We start from the raw sequence: 23,080 nt of genomic DNA on the forward strand, positions 1-23,080 counted from the left end.
ATGCTTGAGCCTTTTGAAGAAAGTGAACTGAGCTCTGGTTGAGCTGTATGTGGCTCTGCCCTGCTGGTTGGGAGGTGTCGGTGCCCTGGGTCGGCAGGGCACCATCCACCCCATCTATCTGCAGGTAGTGTTGTGAGCCCACCAGTGTGCATGACCTCACGCAGCCTGTCACAGTTCTAGTCCATCTAGTGCCAGCAGGAGAATCAAGCAGGCTCCAAGGTCACGCTTCAGGAGGAAGCTTTTCTTCTCATGGTCTTTCTGAAGAGGTTCTTTTCCAGTCAGAATTCACTACTGGGAAAACCAATGGAGCTAACATATATTCCTGGAGTCCATAGGGTGTGTCACCTGCCTGGAAAGCTGGTAAACAGACAAGCAACTGTGCAGAATGGATTTCAGCTAAGCTGTGACCCAGCACTGACTGTAGCCCAGCAGTGTGGAGGCCACGCCCCTGCGAGCGTCTGGGCCCTGGACAGCAGGTCCTGCAGATGGAAGAGATCCTGGACCATGCACACTGCACCAGCCTGGAGCCCGGACTGTGCACACCTGGGGGGTTACATGCCAGGCTCACAATGCACCATGAAATCAGTGATCCCTAATTACCATGAAAAAGAGAAAATTAGAAGAAATGTCAAAGTAGCAACTCTTTCAGTATTTGAATTGAATGACATAAAAGATTAAATTAAGTATTTTTTCACATTCTTGCCATACTTGCAAGTTCAGTGCACTAATTTTTATTAGTTAAATTAATATAAATCATTATAAAATGAGTATGAAATATTTTACTTTTTTGCCTTATTGATACAGACTTTTATTTTATTTAAATATATTTTTTAGTTGTTGATGGATCTTTATTTCCTTTCTTTATTTATATGTGGTGCTGAGAATTGAACCCAATGCCTCACCTATGCTAGGCAAGCGCTCTACCTCTGAACTATAGTCCAGCCCCAGACTTTTATTTTTACTCATTAATTTATTTTGAGAAGCCTGAGACAATATTACTGTTTCAAGTATAAGTTCAAACGTACTCACGATTCAGTCCTCCTTTCGGGCACTTTTGTTGTTGGCATTTAGGTTTGCACTGAAAAATGTGGTATATCCTGTGTCAGTAAAACCTTGCCCCAAAGATATACAGTTAAATGAATAAAAAATAAGACTACCTAGATTCTAAAAAATGACAATTTGTCTTCTCCTAAGGCATTTAGTCCAACTAAAAAAAATATGTGCACAATGAGGAAATTATTTTAACTGAAACAGTTACAGGCAATGAAACTAAAAAAAAAAAAAAAAAAAAAAAGATTATGAAAGTATTATCCACCCAGACTAAAAATATTGCCGTCATTAGGCCTTAAATTTACCTTTGACCTCTATGGCCAAGAATGCAAAACATCAAACAGGACTTATTTAAATAAATTTTTTAAATGGTAATTTAGAGACTAGTTAGTTTAGATACCCTTTCTTGTTCTGTATCCTAAGAAGTACTTGTAATAATCTTCAAAAATGGTTTCCTAGAATATGCAAAGGTGGCCTTTACCTGACAGTCCTCTAGACATTTCAATGAGATACTGGGAACAGAGTGAGCTGCATTAATTTATCTTGGTGGCTAAGTTGGTGACTGAGCCTATCAACAGACTGCCATCAGCAGCAAGTCCTGCTTCCTGCAGGGTGCTTTTAAAACACCCTTCTTATTGCTTGTTCACCAGGGATTTGGTGCATTTCAGTTTCTTTGTGAATTCATCCCAAAACAAGCACTCAGAAAGAAGTATTTTAAAAGAGGATTAAAATCCTCGAAAATTCCTTAACTTTTCTGAAATAAAAAGCACTAGATATATTTAGCAGGATGTTATCATAATTGAGTACACGCAACTTGGTCTAGTCCTCCATGATTATAATAATTTTTATAAATATATGCAAATTATTAGTGTGTGCATTAATGACACTTTACTACGACATTCGTTATATAGACTTTTCTCATTTTGGTTCTCATTTTGGCTGGTCGGCCCCTGGCCCTCACTGTTCCCTGGACACATGTGCAGGGCTCTTGTTCCAGCCCAGAGAAAGCAGCTCAGTATTCCTCACAGAGGGACGCCGTAATCGGGGGCTCATTCCATTGTGGATGAAGTTATCATCTCAGCCACTTCATATGAAGACCCTTATATGTTTATTTCTATATTAATGATGAATCTGTTAATTCTATATTTTTTATTTATATATTGACAGTGAATTTATTTTATTTTTAAAAAATCCCTTAAGACCTCCTTTTAACTTTGCAGTTTGACAAAGAATGCTTTCCTCTGTCCTACCTAAATTGCTTTTGTGAAAATCGATCAATAATCATTCACGGCATCCCACTTATCCTAACTGCACTGCAGATCATGGAAATGTTTCAAGTAACGTAAAATCTGGCTTCTGTTTTACCCCACAGAGATTACAGAGACCCTTCCAAGGATGTAAAGTCTACCCCTCAGGATTGTTTTTGTGTTGAATGTAACACAAAAGACCAACAAAACTCCTCCCTGTGATGTGTGGCATCTTAAAAGTACTTTAAGTTACAGGTGCATTGTAAATCACTCATCACCAGGTTCCGTGTGACTCTCGTCCTAAGTGAGGGGACTGAGAGGGCTTTCTGTGATAACTGTCCTGTGATAGCTGGGCCTCCTGGTCACTGACCACTTGAGAAAGTCACCAGCCTGGAGACACACCTGTTGCCTTCCTCCTGTGGCTCCTCTAGGAGCAGGGCCTGCTGGGAGGAAGAGTCTGGACACCAGCAGGTGTCCTTGGTATATCTGCTCTTGGGACTCGCAGGGCCTCGTTTGGCTTTGTGTGCATGGGAGAGAGAACTCATTTTGCTTTTGGACCCAGTGTCCCAAAGTGTGTACAGGTGCTCCATTTGTCTGCTCTGGGTGACTGCTCCCGCCACTGTCCCGTTGCCCTGGTAGGTGTTGTGGGTGACATCCGTTCTTCACCAGCTATCTGTGCATCTCTCCTGACTGGTCTCTACCCTCTGCACTCTGTCCTTAGAGTGGTGACAAGACAGACAGACAGATGTGGTCTCTGCCCACGTCAAGTTAAACATCTGGAAGGCCAGTAGAGGGCTCTGGGGCCAGGATGGCCTCCGGTCTCAGCTACCCCTTGCACAGTGAAGGAATGAACAGCCAGCCTCAAAGACATAGGCCCCAGGAGGAAGGAGCCTGCCACACTCCTGAAACTGGGAAGCTAGAGGGGCCAGGTAACAGCAAGCAGAGATGGGGAGGAGCACTGGGCGGGAGCAGGGTGTGCAGGCCTGGTGCCAGGCACTGGGTTCCAGGAGTAGGTGGCAGACGAAAGGGTTTCCAGCAGTGTCCAAGGTCAGTAGGAGGGAGGCCGGAGGTCCGCCCGGGCAGCAGCCATAGCCAACTTCAGGCCTGCCTGGCGGACAGGAGGGTTTGAAGGCTGCGGTGGGGGAGCCGATGTGCCTCCTGGTGGAAGTTCTGATTCTCCCTTAGGGATCTGTGTCTGAGGTGCGTAATAGAGAAATGAGGGTTTTTATTCAAATTTAACTTTTGTAAATATCCAATTTTTTAATTTGATTTTTATTGGATCTTGTAATTTTATGATTAAACCTTTAAAATGAAGGAATGGATCAAATTTTCTGGTTAAGTAGCACAGGTCTTTTTACCCCCCTTTTGCTTGTTCTGTGTGTGAGTGTGTGTTTTCCCTCAGTTGTGGGTTTCTACTTGCTGGCCGTGGTGTGTTCTTACTGAATGTGTGTGTCCCTTTCCTGTGTATCACCAACTGCTCTATGTGGGCCGCACATAAGGCCGTACATAAGGACCTGAAGTGCTTGGTAGTTCTAGTCTGTTTATGAATCTATGTGGTTCTGAGACCCGCAAGGAACCAGATTTGCCTTGTAACAATTATAATTGTGGTTCTGTAGGTTAAGTTTTCTAGTAAGTTTACTTTCATTAAATGTTATTTTGTTCAGGTGAGTCTAGTCTTGGAGTGGAAATGGCAGAGTGTCATGGAAAAGCAGAATTGCTAAGTCACAGCAGGTTTGTGGGTTTGTGAGTGTGACTGCAGAGGCACAGTATGGCGGTGCTGACCAAGGGTCAAGCTGACGTCCGTGCACCTAAGCACCCTCTGTGTCCAAAGAGGGGTCACCTGAAGGGTCGTCCTACAGGGACCCTTTGTAAAATGGACCTATGCTTCCCAGAGAGAAGTTTGAAATTGGAAGTTCTCTCCCAAGGATGTTACACTTTCTGGAGAAGATGAGTGAATGCAAGAATTTTCCTGCCAGCTCCAATGAGAGTAGCTACATACTCACTTGGGGTACAGGGCATTTTGGTTTGTTTTTGAGTGTTTCACATGGATGGTCGGTTCATGAATGCATTGATGTTATAGTAATGTCTTCACTGGGAACACTGTCTATACTTGCTTTTGTGCCATGTTCTTGATGTCTCTCCCAGACTTGACATTCTTTTAAAAAGTGTGACCTGAACCGTTGAAAAGCTAGAAAAGTTGATTGATACTAAAGAAAATAGCAAAAAAATGTGTGTGTATATGTGTGTGTGTGTGTGTATGTGTGTGAGAGAGAATATATATATATATATATATATATATATATATATATATATATATATATGTGTGTGTGTATGTATGTATCTTTTCATGGTTGTGCTATCAGTTTCTTAATTGGTTAACAGAATATGCTTGGCATGGATATTGTACACAGTTGCATTTTTTGTTTTGAATATACAGTTGAATTTTTGAAATTATGTTCTTCAGATTATACTTAAATACTGTTAGAATTCAATGTTTTATGTGTCACATTTTGTTTGATATGAATATCTTTGACATATGGCTTCTGACAATATGGCTGTTTGGAAATGTAAGATTGCACACATTAGTCTATCTATAGATAGTACAGACATAAACAGGCATGCCTAGATTTGGAGCATGGGACATTGCCTATAAATCCAGTTGCAGAACATTTAAAACAAAGAAAATGAATTAGAATTATGTATGAATTATACTAAAAAGATTTTATTCCAACAAATTTTAGTCAGTTTATCTGAACATTGGACCTCCTGAGTATTAAATCCAAATGTTTAATATTTGCTTTGTTTTATGAATCAAAAATGCATGAATATAAATGTACTTTTTTCACTAAAAGTGCATTTAGTGGCATGTGTTAAATGTCTTCAGTTTGTTTTGTATTTTTCCCATTAATATATACGATACACTAATTAAAAGACTTAAAAACACTTTAAAAACCCCACAGCTTTGTCATCATTTCAAACACACAATGGGCTTTTCACTCAGAAACCCTAGAAATGACAGTAAATGCTGCATGGTCAGATTTGTTTTGTATGTAATTGAGGAAAAATTTAAGCATAGTGTTTGACATGTGAAAATTCTCACTAGATCTGATGATCTTAGTTTCCTGAACCACATGTCTCTCTATACATTTTAAGTGTAATGAGCTACTGGAATTTGTCCTGAGTAAGTGTTTGGCTAAGAGAATGACACAGCTGTATCTGTAGGAGTCACCCCCCTCATAAAAAACATGATACCTGCCCTGCACGTGGGCATCAGCACTCTGTCCCCATGAGAAACAGAATCCACTGTCCACCACAGGAGAGGGGTGTGTCCAGCAACATTTCTCTGGGGAGGTCCATCTGTCCATTTTTATTTGTTAAAGTGAAGTGTGTTGCTAAAGAACAACCTGTTTTTCTTGCCACCGCGGTGCACGGCTCTGATCCCAGTGACCCAGGAGGCTGAGTCAGGATCCCAAGTTCAAGTTCAAGGCCAGCCTGGGCAACTCTAAGAGACCCTGTCTCAAAGTAAAAGATGAACAAGGCTGAAGAAGCAGCTCAGTGGCAGAGCAGGACTGAGTTCAACCCCAGTATACTTAAAAAAAATATTCACAGTATTTTTGTATTAACAAAGAATATGAGAATACATTATTTCAAAGCCCAAATAGTTTTTCAGCTAATGACTGAGATTCTTTCTAACCAAATTTATCATCTTTCCATCCATCATTAATTATTTTCTTCCATCCTGCCTGTGAGTGTGCACTTGTTCTCATTGGCTCATGTACCGAGCACCCCAGAGGGGAGGCTCCAGCAGCAGGTGTCGGTCATCCCAGCCTGGGGACTGCACGGCCAACGTCAAGGCATTGGCAGACTGGGTTCCCGCCAGGTCCTGCTTCCTGGGTTTTAATGGCGGATTCCTTGTAGTGCCCTCATGTGACCACCTGGGGCACATGTGTGGGCAGTCTACCTTTGTCCTCTCTCCTTGTGGTATGACCAATCCATCATGGGGTCAGCCCCACACCGTGGTGCCATCTGCGCCTCCCCCTTTGCAAAGGCTGCACTTCCAAGTGCCATCATTGCATTGGGTGTAAGAATTTTGACATGTGGCTTTCAGAGGGACACAGACAATCAGCCCATAGCACTAGGAAGAAGAAAATAAGCCACACCTTTCATATCCAGGGCCTCTGTGGTCTAGTTAGGGAAACAGACCAATGGCCCAGCACCAGCTCTCAGCCTGTGGACAGGGCTGTGCTGTTGGTGTTGGTGGCAAACGCCACCTGCAGCAGTTCCAGAGAGCTGGGCAAGCAGATGCTGGCTCTGGGTTTGTGGCCCAGTATGAACCGCCTACTTTCTCCCCCTAACGGCAGGACCTGGGCTACTCAGTGCTGCTCAGGTGTTCTGCAGAGCAGACCTCACCGTGCTCTCACGGGGTGTTACAGAGACCACCCTGCTCCTGTGAGCCAAGAAATGCTGCAAACCTGGGACTGTGAAGTGTAAGAGGATTCACTTCTACAGAGTTACCTGGTGCCATTAAAATCCTCTTCTAGTTTATGAATCCCCAGAGGGACACAGTAAATACTCAATTTCCTCCAAACACATTTTATCATTTCACTGACACAATCCCTGGGTTTTGAAGAGATCTTCCCGTCTAACAAATGGAAGAAATAGAAGTAGCATTTATCACATGTGATGGACCTGCCAACGGTTTACAAACAAAACAACCTCACGTGCCGCAGACTCTAAACTTCAGACAACAAGTAAAACAGTAGGGTTTTTTTTTCTCTTCTTCTCTTGTGATCCTGTTTTATCAATGAATTTTCTCTACAGAAAATTTGTGTTGTAATGGAGATTTTTGACACATTAAACAATGTTTTATAAAAATCTGAGGATATGGGGTTACACGTTTATGTCTGTGTCTATGTGACTCAGGCATGTCCTCTGTCAAGCTCATGGGGTCGTCCTAAGTGAAATTCAATTCCCCTCTTGTCTTCCTGCACAGCCTAAACCTTAATGCAATCTTTACATCATGAGTATATGGAATTCACCAGCAACACTGCTCTCTTGGGTGAACCAAGCCTATATGAATCTAAAGAAAGAGGAATAGTTAGCTACTTCTGTTCTGCAAAAAAAAAAAAAAAAAAAAAAAAAAAATGGCTCCTTAGCACAGGCACTCATTTGCTTACGGTGGGCTGCAGCCAAGAAGCCCTTCATGGGTTGAAAGCATCTCAATCCCAGATTCTGGTGGTGCACCAGATGACATAGCCTCACGGCTTAGCAGCAGGGCCCTGGCTGTTCACCCTCAGGAGTGTGCAGCTAGGTGGGAAAGAGGCTACCCTCCCTGTCCTCCTGACAGTAGTCACCTTACCCCACATCACCAACACAGGGAAAGATCAAAATCAAAACTTCAAGCCAGTGTCCACTGAATGTATATTGCTTTCATACCACCTTAAGGTAACAAGGTCTGAAATTGAACCAGTTAAGTCAGGAACCAGCTGTGGTCACAATAAAGAACGTGGTCAGCATGACTTTTTCCTTTCTGGATTAAAGAAAAACCTTTTGCATTTCATGTGGTGTTTTGATGATAGACCTATTTACTGAATACGCGTGTGGGAGCAGATGCATGTGTGAGCAGATGAATGCGTGTGTGTGTGTGTACATGCATGTGCTGTAACTTCTTTGCTTCTGCCAAATACTCCAGCACCGACTCTACTTGGGTCTGCTTTTCTCTGTCTCCGGTTATTACATTCATTGTTTTGAGCTCTCTAGGCAGAACAGCATATTGAATTTTAGTTGCTCTTGCTTGGGTTTTTGTTTGCTGGCTTGTTTGTTTTTGGTTTTTAGACAGCGTCTCACCAAGTTGCTTAGGGCCTTTCTTAATTGCTAGGCTGTCCTGGAATTCTCCTGTCCTTGCCTCTGACATGATAGGCATGCACCACCACACCTGGCTACCATCTTGTTTTTAATGTGGGAAGTTTAAAAACTTCAGTAGAAATGAGGACAATGGTTTGCTGAGAAAAATCGCCCAGAGTTACTTCGGTACTTAATTTCTAGAAAGATCCTGTTTATCCTGCTCTAAGTATCTGGTAAAAATTGCATGTTTATCATGTGTTTCCAAATCATTTTCATTTGCAGGATTTAAGTGAACCATTCTCTGAATTTTGCCTAATGAGATTAGTATAATGACTACAGTAGATTCCAGAGAACTGATGAGACTTATTGTTATACTCTGAGTCACAACTTTCACATTTTATGATCAGTGGTAGGTCAAGCCATTAAACTATATTTTTGGTCAAATTAGGACACTCATCTTTTTAATGGCTTTGTTTCGTATTCTTTGCTTTCATAGGCTGGATTCATGGGGTTTAAAGACTTCTTTTGCCGCATTCTAAATTTAATTGCAAGTTTATGTATCAGCATATTTAAAATGTTCAAGTTTTAACATCAGACATGAGTAGAAAATACTTCTATGAACAAGGATTTGTAGAACACAGTGGCACACAAGGCCCCTGCCCACTGGATCCTGCTGCTCTCCCAGCGGAGGCTGCAGACCTCAGATTCCATGAGAGTCCGCTCTACGCTGCTTCCCTGTGCAGTCTGGGCACTCGGAGATGCATCATCAGGCAGCGGTGACCCACCTTCTAAAGGAACCTGCTGTTCTGCACACTCTCTCTCATGTCTGACGTAAGGCGCAGGCGCCTGTGACTTCACAGAACTACACATTGTGTCATTTCTATTGGCACCCTTGCTGATAATGTGACGGCTGGCCCTTCCTGGCTGTCCACTCCTGAGACCTCGGTGCAGGACTGTTTTGGCTTTCCCATGGTCTTCCAGGGAGGGCTTGGAGTTTGTGTCTCTGTGTTTGTGCTGGTGACTACATAAATGCCTTTAGATGACGGCACAGGGTTTCCCTGTCACTACGCAGCTCTGCCATGCACAGTCCAGCATGAGACACCACTGCAATGTCACTCTTCCAGAAAGTGGCGTCAAAGAGAGATTGTTAAAGAACACTCTCCCTTCAGGCTTTCAGAGGGTAACGTGCAAGCAGGACTCACACCAGCCTGCCTCCAGTGCACATTCACAGTCACGCCTGCCTTCCACACTCTCCTCCTTGCACATTTTGAGTGGCAGGTGATGGAGCACAGCCTGCCTGGCCCGTCTCTCTGCCAGCTGTCCTCAGCCCAGGCCGCCTGTCCCTCAGTGCCATCTCCCATGTTGCTGGCAGTTGCGTGACGTCCCTCCGTCCTGATTTCTGCCTGGGTTGGTGGGTGCATGGCTGCCCTCTCTCTGCAGCGTGTTTACACCTTGCTGTGAAGCAGGGGCTGGTTCTGTGCCCCAGTTTGCTGTGACTTCACTCTGCCACTCCATCTTGCTTTTCCAGGCCACCTGCCACTCCTTCACTGTGAATTTGTACCCGCGTTGGTCCACCCATGGCAGGACGGGCGCCCATGTTGGCCACTCAGGAAGGACGGGCACCCATGTTGACCCACTCAGGCAGGATGGGTGCCCATGTTGGCCACCCAGGCAGGACGGGCACCCATGTTGGTCCACCCATGGCAGGACGGGCACCCATGTTGGCCACCCAGGCAGGATGGGCGCCCATGTTGGCCACCCAGGCAGGACGGGCACCCATGTTGGTACACCCATGGCAGGACGGGCACCCATGTTGGCCACCCAGGCAGGACGGTCTCTGGAGACTGGAGCTGCGCCCAGGTCCACAGCAGATTACTGCTCTTAACAAGAGATGAAGGACCTGTGAGCTGTCACATCCTTACCCATTTTTCACTAAATTTCTGAGTGAAGTGATAACAGGTTAAATGACATTACTAAACAATTTTCCTACAAATACTAGCTCTTAGTATTCTGAGTTCTAACATCTACAGGGCATGCGGTGAGCCTGGAGAAGGTAGCAAAGAATGATCATTTCCTCCAGATCTCAAAGAACAAGGTCCCCACGTCTTTCCTGAGTCACTCCACAGTACACTCTAACTAAATGATTTTTTGTTATTATTTTATTGTAAAAATTTAGTATAATTCCTGTGGGGATAGAAATAGACAAACTGGTTTTTTTTGGAAGATGAATTAGATATAAAATTTAAGTAAGGAAAAAATGAAAATAAATTAACGTACAATGATTATGTATACATCAATATGCATGAATTTTTCATACATAAGCAAATGTACTAAGTATGTAAAAACAAATTATGTCATACATGTAAAAGGGATGGAATTTAGTAGCTGGAATTTAATATTGAATTGTCTTTTTTTTTTAAATTTCAAAATATTCCTCCCTTCAATTTGAGCATTTCTGTATTCTTGATAGTCTTTGCCCTCTGTCCTGTTTAGGGTATACTTGAAGTGTCCCAAATGATGCAGATGTGATGTCCCCCTGGGTTATATTTTTAGTGTTCTGAATTCTAACCAGAACCTCGGTGCTGCGTGAAGCACATGGTGTGAGTGCTTCTAAAAGGACAGCCCTTTCTGGATCGTCGGTTTCCCTTAGGAAAGCGTCTCAGCACCTCCTGCCCCTCTCCCAAGTGAAATCACCAGGTTCCAGGGCTTAGATTGTTTATCTAGGCCACAGACAGCCCGGCTCAACAGCAGCCCAGGGGGAGCTGTTCCTCTGGGGATGGGAAAGTGACCGTGGTCTTGGGGTGGAACCCCTGGGCGTGCAGGTCTGGTCAGGGATAAGAGCATGTCGAGGAGCCGGGTCAATCCACCTGCCTGCAGCCACCCCAGCCTCTGCTTTGGCGTGGTGTGGGATGCAGGGTGCTGGCTGCGAGGTCCCCGTGAGGATCAGAGCCAGTAACACCTCCACCATCATCCGAACTGCACACTTAGATCCTCAAAACTTGTTCTTATAAATGAGAATTTTAACCCCTTCACCAAAAAACTGCACATTTATTCTGTAGTATCCATAGCAATGTATTCTTTATTCTCATGATGATATTTTGAATGGGAGAGGGCATCACTGCTAAATAATACTTAGAGTTAATTATCTGATATTATAGGCTCAATTCCTATATTGTAAGGGGCATTTCTTTTGAAGCTGTGAGTTCTTAAGTGAAGGAGATTTTTATCTATGGTTAGGGTCAGATCCCACCTGAGGGATATAAATAGAGGTCCTGAGTACCTGAAAGCAGACCCTCCAGGAGATTCTTGTTGTTGTAGGTCAAAGACAAGAGTGAGAAAGAGAAAGTCCTAGGTGGAGATGAACATGAGGCTTTGTTCTCAGCTTCTCTTTTCCTGGAGGAGAGAGTTCCCAGATTCACACCTGGGTGTTCTCATAAGGACCCTTAAGCATGTGTGAGACACAAAAGACAAGAGAGCAAGGCCACCGGTTGGCATGTCACAGGAGTGTCATTTCCTAAGGACACAATATTTTAAATTATGTGTATGTTAGGAGAGGGGTGTTTTGTACTCCTTTTATTAAAGAAAGACCTTGATCCGCTGCAGGGTGGAAATGAAGTAAAGTGATGTTTAAGAGTTAGCTTGCAGTTCGACTCAGTTACTTGAAGTCCTTTTGGTCAAACAACCAGGAAAAGCATTAAAGCTTTTGCTTATTTCCACAGGAGGAGAGCAATAGAAAAAATAGCCTTCTTTTTCAGATAGTAGGAAAGTTCTTAAGTTGCTTGCTTCCTGTCCCTGTGTTTCTGCAGCTGTGGGTCTCGCTGCATGCCAAGAGCCAGCGCTCCCCAGCAACGGCATCAGGATCGGAGACCGGTACCTGGTGAACGACGTGCTCTCCTTCCAGTGTGAGCCCGGGTACACCCTGCAGGTAGCGTTCTCTGAGTCTTTGGGACACAGCGCGTCAATATGGAAACCTTCGGACCGTTCAGTTGAAACTGAAGCCCAGAGAGCTAATTTAGTTTTCCTTTCTCGGTTTGTGAATCGAGCTAATTAAACCAAGCATTAAGCCCTGGATGTTGGTAATCCATGGTATCACTGCTGTATCACAGAGCACTATTTATTTTTCATATTTTTTTAGATTTCAAAATATATGTTGTTCTAGAAACTATGCAGAGAAAATTCTGTGGAGCAAAGTAGTATCACTGTGTGCTTAAAACCCCATCTTGGCTCCAGTTGTTGGGTGGGTGTGGAGCCCTGCCTGAATACCTGAATGATTTAGGATCTCTGTCCCCTCTAGTCTTACTTTAGTGGTCTTCTAAACAATTTGGATAAAATCTAGTGAATTGATACATGGAAATGGTCTTGATTTTGATCTACTATAAAAATTTCAGTAGGGACTTCTCATTTGAAATGTTTATACTAAAATCAATAGCAGACTATGACCTAGACTGGGAACCCATGACTATTTCATTGCTGTTCCTCAATAAATACCTTTAAAGGCTTTAGTCCTTTATGCTTATCCATATTTTAGGATGTAACTTATTTAAAATAATTTAATAGATCACAAAATAAGTAAACAGAACACAAACATCAACATCAACAACAAAAATATTGTCCAGAATACCTTCTTTGAAAACAAACATTATGTTCGGTTACTGGAACGACTTCTTTTAACACCAGGAAATAGGAGGAAATAAGTTTCGTCCTGAATTGAGGACGAAGGGTTTCTGGCCCCGGCAGTGGGCTCTCGGTTGGGAACTGCGCCTGTGACCCCTGCTCCTTGTGCCCCTAGTGTGGCTGGGAGTACTCGATGCGAATTAAAGGTTGGTTTTGCAGTCACCTCCACCACACTCACAGGTGGCAAATGGAAGTCCTAAGATGGCTGGTGGTCACCTGAACGTGTGCAGCCCGGGCATTGCCCACTCTTCACCCTCCTGGTCACTCCTAGGATTGCCCACCTGCTTCCAGCCTCTCAGAGCATACGCAAGAAATGATCAAGATGAAAAAATAAAGACAGGTTTGCACACTTCAGGTAATCTTTTACACATCCTGAAAAGGGCTGAAAGGAAAGATCACCCTTTAAAGGATGTGGCAAGGTGTTGCTTTTTGTGAAAAGGAGGGCAGTGACCATGGACTTCCGTGTTGATTCAAGATGTTCCTTTCATTACTAATCAGCCAATATCTATTGACTTTGTGATTTCTGTTTTTTTTTCCCTGTGTAATTAAAACAAAAGTGGACAAAGAAAGTCTAGCTGCCCTAGAGACCTTGCATCCTTGCATGCTCTGGTATCTCTCCCTGAGAGTCATTTCCTTTCTTCCACAGGGCCGCTCCCACATCTCCTGCATGCCAGGAACTGTTCGTAGGTGGAACTACCCGTCCCCGCTGTGCATAGGTAAGTGACCCTTTGAAACCCTGGCACCGGAGGGTGGAGCGGCACACGGCTGCCCCCTCCTCTCGGGGCTCACGCGGGGCACTTCCTCACCTCTCCAAAGCATTTGTCACATGGTGATAATGACATAATGCAGTGGGGGCCTAGCAGGACGCACCAGCAGCACAGCAGCTCACCTTTGGGTCAGGCTACAGGGACGGGATGCTGGGTTCCCAGCTCAAGGCATCTGTCAAATTGAACTCATATTAATTGGTATCGTTAGTTTATGGGGATGAGGAGGGTAGCTGTTCTGAACCGAGCCGCTTTTTTACAAGGTACGGAGAATGGGTTTCCATTAAAAAGTCAACATGACCCACGATGAGCCTCAAAGATAGACATGAGAGATCCCAGGGGTTTGCAGACATTAATTTAAGGTCCGTTCACGCTCCAGAACACCAGAATCAAAGTCTGTGAGAGGTCGTGTTTGTCTCCTAGCTCCTGGGAACCGTCCTGCTAGCTCCTTGTCATCAGGATGCTAGTTGAGATTCTGCAGACAGATGTTCTCAGAGGTTTGGCCTCCTCAGCGCTGTTCTCAGAGCCTAACCGACACTGACCATCGTGAATATCATGACAAGCCCGGGGCAGGTCAGGCAGTCTGCCAGGGCTCTGCAGCTGAGCTGGTGTTTGCACCAGGATAAGTGGCGGGAGACTTCTGGGGGTCTTCAGGGCATGGCTGGTGCCTTTAGTACCAAAACACCAGGAACCTGCACAAATGAGACACAAAGATCCCTCTCTAGTTTAAAAAATAGTCGTCTTGTCCTTTAGGAACACTGTGTTTAGTAATGACTCTAAGTGTGCTGTTTACCCACAGCAAGGGTCAGACATTGGGGGGGCTGCTGAGAGCAGGCAGGAGGTGACAGGGGAGCCGAGAAGCAGACTGCAGCTGGACAGTGCCTCTGAGCCCTCAGGAGACAGCCTGGTCCACGGTGGATCTCTCAGATGGCAGGAAGCGGGGACTGGCCAGGCCCTGGAACTCTGTTTCATGCTCCTCGTTGACTTCTAGTTTCCAAGGGACAGCAAGAGTAAGAGCATTACAGCTTTTGCAACCGAGTTCCCGCGCAGCTGGCAATTTCCTGCTCGACAGGAGATGGCCCCAGCCTCTGGGCCCCACAGCAACCCCACACTAGCACCTGGCTGTGTTCCACCCAGTCCTCGGTGCTGAGAGTGACACCCGGGCTGTGAGCCAGATGCTTACGCGTGGCCCTGTCCCTCCCCAGCTCAGAGGTCATGGTCTTCTACGACCACCGGACTTCATTTTCACGACGCTTGGAATCAAGTGGGTCTTCAGGACATGTCACTGATGAGCACTTGCCTTCCTGATTCTGTCACCAGTCTGTCACTTTTCATTTGTGTCCTCCCTGTCGCTGGACATGAGTCCTCTCCTGGAACTGGAGTGGCCCTAAGGGGAGGGCTGCTGCTCCCCTGGAGCACCCTCAGCAGAGCCCACAGACTCACGCCCCCGACGCTGGCCCCGGACAGTGGCCTGGAGAGGCCGTGGAGAGCCTGTGCTCTGAACCGCGGCAGGTGGACGTCGCTGAGGCCTTCTCTGGAGTCGTGACTTGGACCACCAAAAGAGACCTGTACGTTTCTTAACGTGTTGGACATCCAGGACAGGAGCCTGTCTCGAGCAGCTCCAGACACAGGAAGCCTGACTTCCACCTGCTTCTCACGTGTGATCTGTCGTCTTGGGGGGTCTGCTCACCTGGATGATCAAACCCAAGGCCCCTGCAGGCCCGGGGGCTGGGCGAGGCATCCAGAGAACAGTGCTGGTGTTTGCATTTTTAGTTTAAAGACATGAAACTGCCACTTAGCAGGTCACAGGTGGCCAAGTGCCAGTTCCCAGGGCTCCAACCTTCCTGGCCTGTGTGTTGTGAAGTCAGCGTGTTCTTTACAGGCAAACCGCACACATGTAGTGGAGCACTCCAGCCAGCAGGGCAGGCCAGGTGCACACACCTGTCACACCCATCACAGACACCCGATTTCCTGGGGAGAGTGGTGGCTGCAAGCTGCGTCCCCAACCGGGAAGAAGTCTGAGGGCCATGGGGGCTGGTGCCCTGGAGGGTCCTGGGACTGAGCAGGGCTGGAGCCCTGTGGCTGGGCTGCTAGAACTTGAGGCCTGGCCCGACTCTCTCGAGGCTGGGCTTCGTGGTCTGTCACCTGGGGAAATCTTCGTGCAGGCTTCAGGGTTGTGCTGAGGGTTGTGATGGTGGCTGTGACAGGGTGGGGCTCCTTTGTCCCAGCACAGCAGGCCCTACGCAGCTAATGATACACAGTGACTGAGGCCACCCCCGAGTCCTAGCTGAGGAGCCACAGCGACCTCCATGCCTGCTGACAGGCACCCCACTGAGGGGATGACCTTTATGAGGCCAGGAGGCGCATCCTGGAAGACGGTCTTGGTCCTCCAAGGTGGGCGTGCACCTGGAGCTGAGCCCCAGCTGAGGCCGGCTGCTTCGGCTCCACAGGCCACCCTTCCCCGCAGGTCAAACAGAGCTGTGGCATGTGACACTCGTGGGGAGTGGCTTCCCTGAGACTCACGGCTGTTGTCCCCTTTACAGCCACCTGTGGAGGCACGCTGACCAGCCTGGGCGGAGTGATCCTGAGCCCCGGCTTCCCTGGCTCCTACCCCAACAACCTGGACTGCACCTGGAAGATCTCTCTGCCCATCGGCTATGGTGAGTGACCACCACCCACTCCTCCTCTGCAGGAGCGGGCTGACACAAATGTGCCCTGTCCTGTCGCATGACATCATCAAGTGAAAGTGGATCAGGGCTCAGCAAAACTTTGGCAGGAAAGCTTGAGAACAGGAAGTTGTTTGAAAAGTCGCCAGAGGACTCTTGATGAGAATTAGATCTGCCGGGTGATGATGAGCCGCAGGCACCCTCATGCGGTGGACACCTCTGCATTTATAACTCCACCTACTCCAATCTGTCTCTGTGGTTCAGTCATGGTCACTTTCTTTTGAACAATTTTGAAGATGTTCTTCAGGTTGTGGCACACTTTAAACAGAATATATAAAATTTAGGCGGGAACAGTGGTGCACATCTATAATCCCAGCTACTCAGGAGGCTGAGGCAGGAGGATCATGAGTTCAAAGCCAGCCTCAGCAAGTTGGTGAGGCACTAAGCAGCGCAGTGAGACCTTGTCTCTATATATAGTACAGAAAAGGGCTGGGGACATGGCCCGTAGTTAAGTGCCCAGAGATCAAGCTCTGATACAAAAAAAAAGAGAAGAAAGAAAGAAAAAGAATATATAAAAAGATAGTATTGCATTATTAGTTTTTATTATATATTATATTGATTATAGGTTTATTAAAATCTTTTGACATTCAGCTATTAACTCTCAGGTTTTTACCTTAAGTAATTCATAATTCTGATGGTTGTGAACACTGACACTTACTCGGGCCTGTCTTGGGCACACTTGGCCTTGGTGAGACCTGGGCCTTCTGGCCAGCCTGTCTCCGTCGCTCCCTGGCTCCCTCCCCTCTTTAGTCCACCCTTGGTCCTCCCTAGAGCATGCCGCAGGGGCACGAGGTGGGTCCTCAGGGCATGTCCTGGGACATGGGAACTTGGGTACTATTAGTAGATTGAGAAATTAATAGACACATAAATGGAAATCATTGCTCCAAAAGGAGGCTGTGGTTTTTATTAAGCTTGTGAAACGTTTTGTTTTTTCTAGATATACATGTCAGTAGAGTGTATTTTGACATATCATATCTACATGGAAAATAACTTCCCACCTTACAGTTGTCCATGATGTGAAGTTCCACTGGTCGTGTGTTCATGTAGGAACATAGGAAAGTTACATCTGATTAACTCCACTGTCTTTCCTTTTCCTGCCCTCTCCCTTCCCTTGATTCCCCTTTGTCTAATCCAGTGAACTTCTATTCTCCCCACCCTTATTGTGTGTTAGTATCTGCATATCAGAGAGAACATTGGGCCCTTGGTTTTTAGGGATTAGCTTATTTCACTTAACACAATAGTCTCCAGTTCCATCCATTTACCAGCAAAAGTCATAAACTCATTCTTTTTATGACTGACTAATATTCCATTTTGTATAAATGCCACATTCTCTTTATCTATTCAGTTGTTGAAGGGTGGCTAGGTTGGTTCCATAGCTTAGCTATTGTGAATTGAGTGCTATAAACATTGATGTGGCTGTGTCACTGTAGCATGCTGGTCTTAAGTTCTCTGGGTATACACCGAGGAGTGGGATAGCTGGGTCAGATGGTGGTTCCATTCCTAGTTTTCTGAGGAATCTCCATACTGCTTTCCAGAGTGTTGGCACCACTTTGCAGTCCCATCAGCAGTATATGAGGTGCCTTTTCCCCCACATCCTTGCCCACACTTCTTACTTGTATGCTTGATAACTGCCCTTCTGACTGGAGTGAGCTGAAATCTCAGTGTATTTTTAGTTTTCATTGTTCTAATTGCTAGAGAAGTTGTACACTTTTTCATGTGTTTGTTGACTATTTGTATTTCTTCTTCTGTGAAGTGTCTGTTCTGTTCCTTAGCCCACTTGTTTGTTTTTGGCGTTAACTTTTCTGAGTTCTTTATGTGTCCTGGAGGTTAGTGCTCTATCTGGTGGCAGGCGGTAAAGACTTTCTCCCATTCTGGAGGCTCTCTTTCCACATTCTTGATGGTTTCCTTTGCTGTGAAGAGGCTTTTTAGTGATTCTATCCCATTTATTGATTCTTGACTTTATTTCTTGTGCTTTAGGAGATTTATTGAGGAATTCAGATCCTAAGCCTACATGATGAAAAGGAGGTGCAGGGTCTCTGGTCTAATTCCTAGGTCCTTGATCCACTTTGAGTTAAGTTTTGTGCAGGGTGAGAGTCAGGGGTTTAGTTTCATTTTTCTGATGTGGATTTCCAGTTTTCTCAGCACCATTTGTTGAGAGGCTATCTTTTCTCCAAGGTATGTTTATGGCACCTTTGTCTAGTAGGGGATAACTGTAGTTATGTGGGTTGGTCTCTGTGTCCTCTATTCTGCACTACTGGTCTACATGTCTGTTTGGGTGCCAATGCCATGCTGTTTTTGTTATATGGCTTTGTAGTATAATAATCACTCTGGTATTATTATGTCTCCTGCTTCACTTTCTTACTGAGGATTTTGTCTATTCTGGGGCTGTTATTTTTTCAAATGAATTTCATGATTGCTCTTTCTAGTTCTATGAAGAATGTCATAGGGATTTCAATAGGAATTGCATTAAATGTATGTATCACTTCTGGTAATATGGCCATTTTGACAACGTTAACTCTGCCTATCCGAGAGCATGGGAGACCTATCCATCTTCTAAGGTTTTTTTCATTTCTTTCTTTAGTGTTCTGTAGTTTTCATTATAGAGGTCTTTCACCTCTTTTATTAGATTGATTCCCAAATATGTATATATTTTTGAGTCTATTGTGAATTGGGTAGTTTTCCTAAATCTCATTCAGTTGAATTACCATTGATATATAGGAACAACACTGATTTATGGGTATTAATTTTATATCTTGCTACTTTAATAAATTCACTTATGAGTTCTAGAAGCTTTCTGGTGGAGGTTTTGAGGTCTGCTAAATATAGAATTATGTCATCAGCAAGTAGGGATATTTGAGCTCTTCTTTTCCTACTTATATGTCTTTAATTTATTTCTCCTGCATAATTGCTTTGACTAGGGTTTCAATGACCATGTTGAATAGGAGTGGCCATCGAGGGCATGTTTTTATATGTCTTGTTCCAGTTTTCAGAGGAATTGCTTTCAATGTTCCTCCATTTAGAATAATGCTGGCCTTGAGTTTAATGTTTACAGCTTTTACGATGTTGAGGTATGCTCCTACTTTCCCTAGTTTTCCTAGTGTTTTGAACATGAAGGGGTGCTGTATTTTGTCAAATATTTTTCTGCATCTGTTGAGATGATCATATGACTCTTGTCTTTAAGTCTATTGATGTGATGAATTACGTTTATTGATTTATTGATTTCCATATGTTGAATCAACCTTACATCCCGAGGATGAACCCACTTCATCATGGTGAACTATCATTTTAATATGTTTTATTATGCACTTTGCCAGTATTTTATTGAGATTTTTGCATCTATGTTCATCAGGGATATTGGTCTGAAGTTTTCTTTCCTTGATGTGTCTCTGTGTGGTTTTAGTATCAGAATGATACTGGCTCCATAGAATGAGTTTGGAAGGGCTCCCACCTTTTCTATTTCATGGAACACTTTGAGGAGGATTAGTGTGAGTTCTTGGAAGGTCTGGTCCTGGCCTTTCTTTGTTGGTAGGCTTTTGATGGTGTGTGCAATGTCATTGTTTGAAATCAATCTGTTTAAATTTTCTGTGTCCTCCCGATTTGATTTGGGTAGGTCATGTGTCTCTAAAAATGTGTCGACCTCTTCAAGATTTTCTATTTTTTTGGAGTAGACATTTTCAAAATAGTTTCTGGTTATTGTCTGTATTTCAATAGTGTCTGTGGTGATATTTCCTTTTTCATCACAAATTTTATTAATTTGAGTTTTTTTTTCCTTTTTCTCAGTTATGTTGGCTAAGGGTTTATCAATTTTATTTTTTTTTTGAAAGAACAAACTTTTTATTTTGTGTATTTTTAATGGTTTTTGTTTGTTTCAATTGCATTGATTTCAGCTCTCATTTTAGTTATTTCCTGTCTTCTTTTGGCCAAGCTTTTCCCTGGAGAATGTGTACAGGAGTGTGGAAAGGCCAGGTGGGGGTCACTTGCTCAGCAGAGAGCCCTGGAGCCGGTGTTGTGGCCAGAGGACCTGGCCAGGTGGCTCAGGCGCACTGAGGGGGAAGTGCTGTGGGCCAGCATGGGCTGTTGGATGTGGAAGAGGGCTGCTGAGTAGCCCCGCGGGTTGGGCAGCTTTATCACGACCAAGGGCTTCCTCAGGAGGCCACTGTGGTAGAGGAACACGAGGACCAAGCCCTCCCCAGGGCAGAGGCCCCTGGCTATGGCACGTCTTTGCAGTGGCTTCGCCTTTGCTTGGGTTCTCCCTGGGGCCCGAGTGATTCTCCGAGTTCCTCACGTTCCTACACTTGCTAGAGGTCGACTTCTCCCCTGGAAAGCCTGCGGTCCCGCTCCCTCTCTCTCTTCCACACGAGTCTTTAAACAGGATCACGAGGCTTGCTGCAGCGCAGGCCTGGGTCTCCGCTGCATGGGACTCCCGTCTGGGTCGCCCGAGGGCATCTCAGAGCAGGTGTAGGTACCCTCCTGGACCCAGCTGATTCCCAGCCCTGCCAGCACACCTGTTCTTCCTCTCTACTCACCTTATTTTTGGCAGTAGGTTCTTCCCAGAATCCCCCAAACCATGAGCAAATATCAGATCTCCCCTGGGAATTTTGAAACATAAATTTGGGGTCAAAGCCTATGATCAAACTCTTCAAAAGTTTCCTGTGAGAAGACTGGGAACGCATCTCACATGGCCACGATGCCTTTAACCACACGTTCTCCCTCTTAGACCTCCTGCATGGTTTCCTATTGGCATCCACACTGCAGGAGGATTCTGGAACATTCCCTGTAATTATAACTTGGGAAAGGGCCCAGATCTCCCAATGGGACCAGCAGGGAGAATGGGAAGCTGGGTGGGTATTTCTGCTGTTGTCACATTAAATATCCAGGTGGAAACTCTGCTGCTAGGGTATCATGGTCATCAAGTTGGAAAATAGGAGTGGAAAGACTCCTCCCCCTTACCAGGAGACGCGTGCAGGTGACAGGCAATGCCACTCAGCTCCAGGGAAGCGGAGACTGCCAGGCTTCCACAAAGCACCTAGTGCAGGAAGCGTTTCTCAACACACATTGAAAGAGCACTTGTCCTCTAAACAAGATGAGAGATGCCCAGGGTGTTCATAAGAGTCTTTCCGGTTTTGCTTATTTGGTATAAATTGGCTTGGTGAGAACATTGTCACCACTGGACTTTGGCAGATTGGAATTCAAGGTGGGGTACCACATCACGAGAGCCGGAGACATCGAGACTTCAAGGTGACTCATGCAGGACATCTCTGTCCTCTGGACTGTTCCTAGGTGTAGTCTCTGTTCCTCGGCCTCTGCAGTGGGCCGTGCTCCTGCATCTGGCTGGGGTGAGCCAGGCTTCAGGTGTGACTGCTCTCCTGGTCCTCATGAGTGACTCCAGGGACACACCAACTGCTCTCCCGTGTGGGGACCTCATGGGTGTGGGGGTGGAGTGACTGTCAGCCTCAAGCCCACCCCAGCCAGCCCCGGGCCAGCACCGGCCAACACTGATGGAACGGGTGAGAGTGACGGGTGGTGGTGGCATGGTGAGAAGCTCTCCACCCGCATCTCTACTCTCATTCTGGTGTCAGCCCCTTCCGTGCTGCCTCAAGGTGACAGGAAGGCTCTCCAATCCATCCAGGGACCTGATAGACGGGCAGCTCCTGTGCTGGTTGCTCCTGATTTGGTCTGGGGGTTTAGAGAGTGGAAATCTTCGCTTTGTCAATTACTAGTGGCATGAACTTTCACAGGTTGCAAAAATGTTCCTGCACCCTGTTTTCATTAAAAAGGGCAGAATATAGCGCCCTCCTCTGGGCATTTTGAAGTGGCTATGGCCTGACCTCGAGCGGTCTCATTGACCTGTTAAGGCCTGTGGTAGCAGAGCCAAATTCCGCTGTCTTGTGCAATTTTTCTTTTCTTTTTACAAACTTAGGCTGCAGTTGTGTGTTGCGTTGGTGAAGTTGAACCGACTATGAACTTCTGCTCTTATTTTCTTAAAAATGTCTAGAGGCACAGTTGACAGAAATGGCACCAAGTTTCTTTTCTTTTTCTTTTTTTTTTAATCTTGATCTTTCATTTTTCAAAATCGCTGTACTAAGGTTGCACAAAACACCACCCCAGGCCTGAGGATCCTCTGGTACCGCAGGGAAGGATGGAAGTCTAGAGGAGGTGTGCCAAACCCACAGAGGACCAGGCAGGGAAGTTAATATTCATAGCTTCTGTCAACTAAAAATGAAGGTTTGACTCTGAAGTCATGGTCACATTACTATTCAAGGGTCTGTCAAAGCCCAGAGGCAAAAGTCCTTTGAGCAGGTGACTCTGTTGGCACTCGATTTCCAAAATGTAACTACCATATGAAAATGTGTTGTGTAAATCTCACTGCAGACCGGCGTTGGGACTGGCTTTCTTGTTGTAATAACATAGTTTTAAGTCACTCTGCGAGATAATGAAGGATAACGAGGCCGGGCTCATTCTAATCCCTTCAACCAGGCTCTGTGATGTCAAACTGGATGCAATTTGCTGAAACTTAGATAGCGGAATGATTCTACTTTAAACCAGATTAGAGCTGGGCCGCCTTCTAGTTCCTGATGGGTATTAGGTGGTTTGATGTGTGGCTGGATACTTTATCCTGCTTAAAATGGTAATTTTGTACACGATATTATAATCGTCATAATTCCATTTCCATTTCATATTTAATTCCAAGTGAGTAAAAAGCCACTTGCACTGTATCCTGCACGGGAGACGCTGCTGACTTCTGTGTTCCTACCCTCGCTCGGATGTCATCCTT

General features: G+C 45.3%; 1 protein-coding gene across 1 annotated transcript in view; it reads left to right on the forward strand.

Annotated features, from left to right (window-relative positions):
* The window catches only part of CSMD1 (CUB and Sushi multiple domains 1), a gene marked incomplete at both ends in the record, with an annotated part of 1,655,719 nt that overhangs the window by 1,488,317 nt on the left and 144,322 nt on the right, over window positions 1–23,080 (forward strand). Inside the window, 3 exons of the mRNA XM_081269879.1 lie at window positions 11,948–12,066; window positions 13,462–13,531; window positions 16,123–16,239. Coding sequence (XP_081126005.1) covers window positions 11,948–12,066; window positions 13,462–13,531; window positions 16,123–16,239 — 306 coding nt within the window. The remainder of the gene's footprint in view (window positions 1–11,947; window positions 12,067–13,461; window positions 13,532–16,122; window positions 16,240–23,080) is intronic.

This window comes from Spermophilus citellus (genome assembly GCF_964194105.1).
Source record: "Spermophilus citellus genome assembly, chromosome: 16".
NCBI lineage: Eukaryota > Metazoa > Chordata > Mammalia > Rodentia > Sciuridae > Spermophilus > Spermophilus citellus.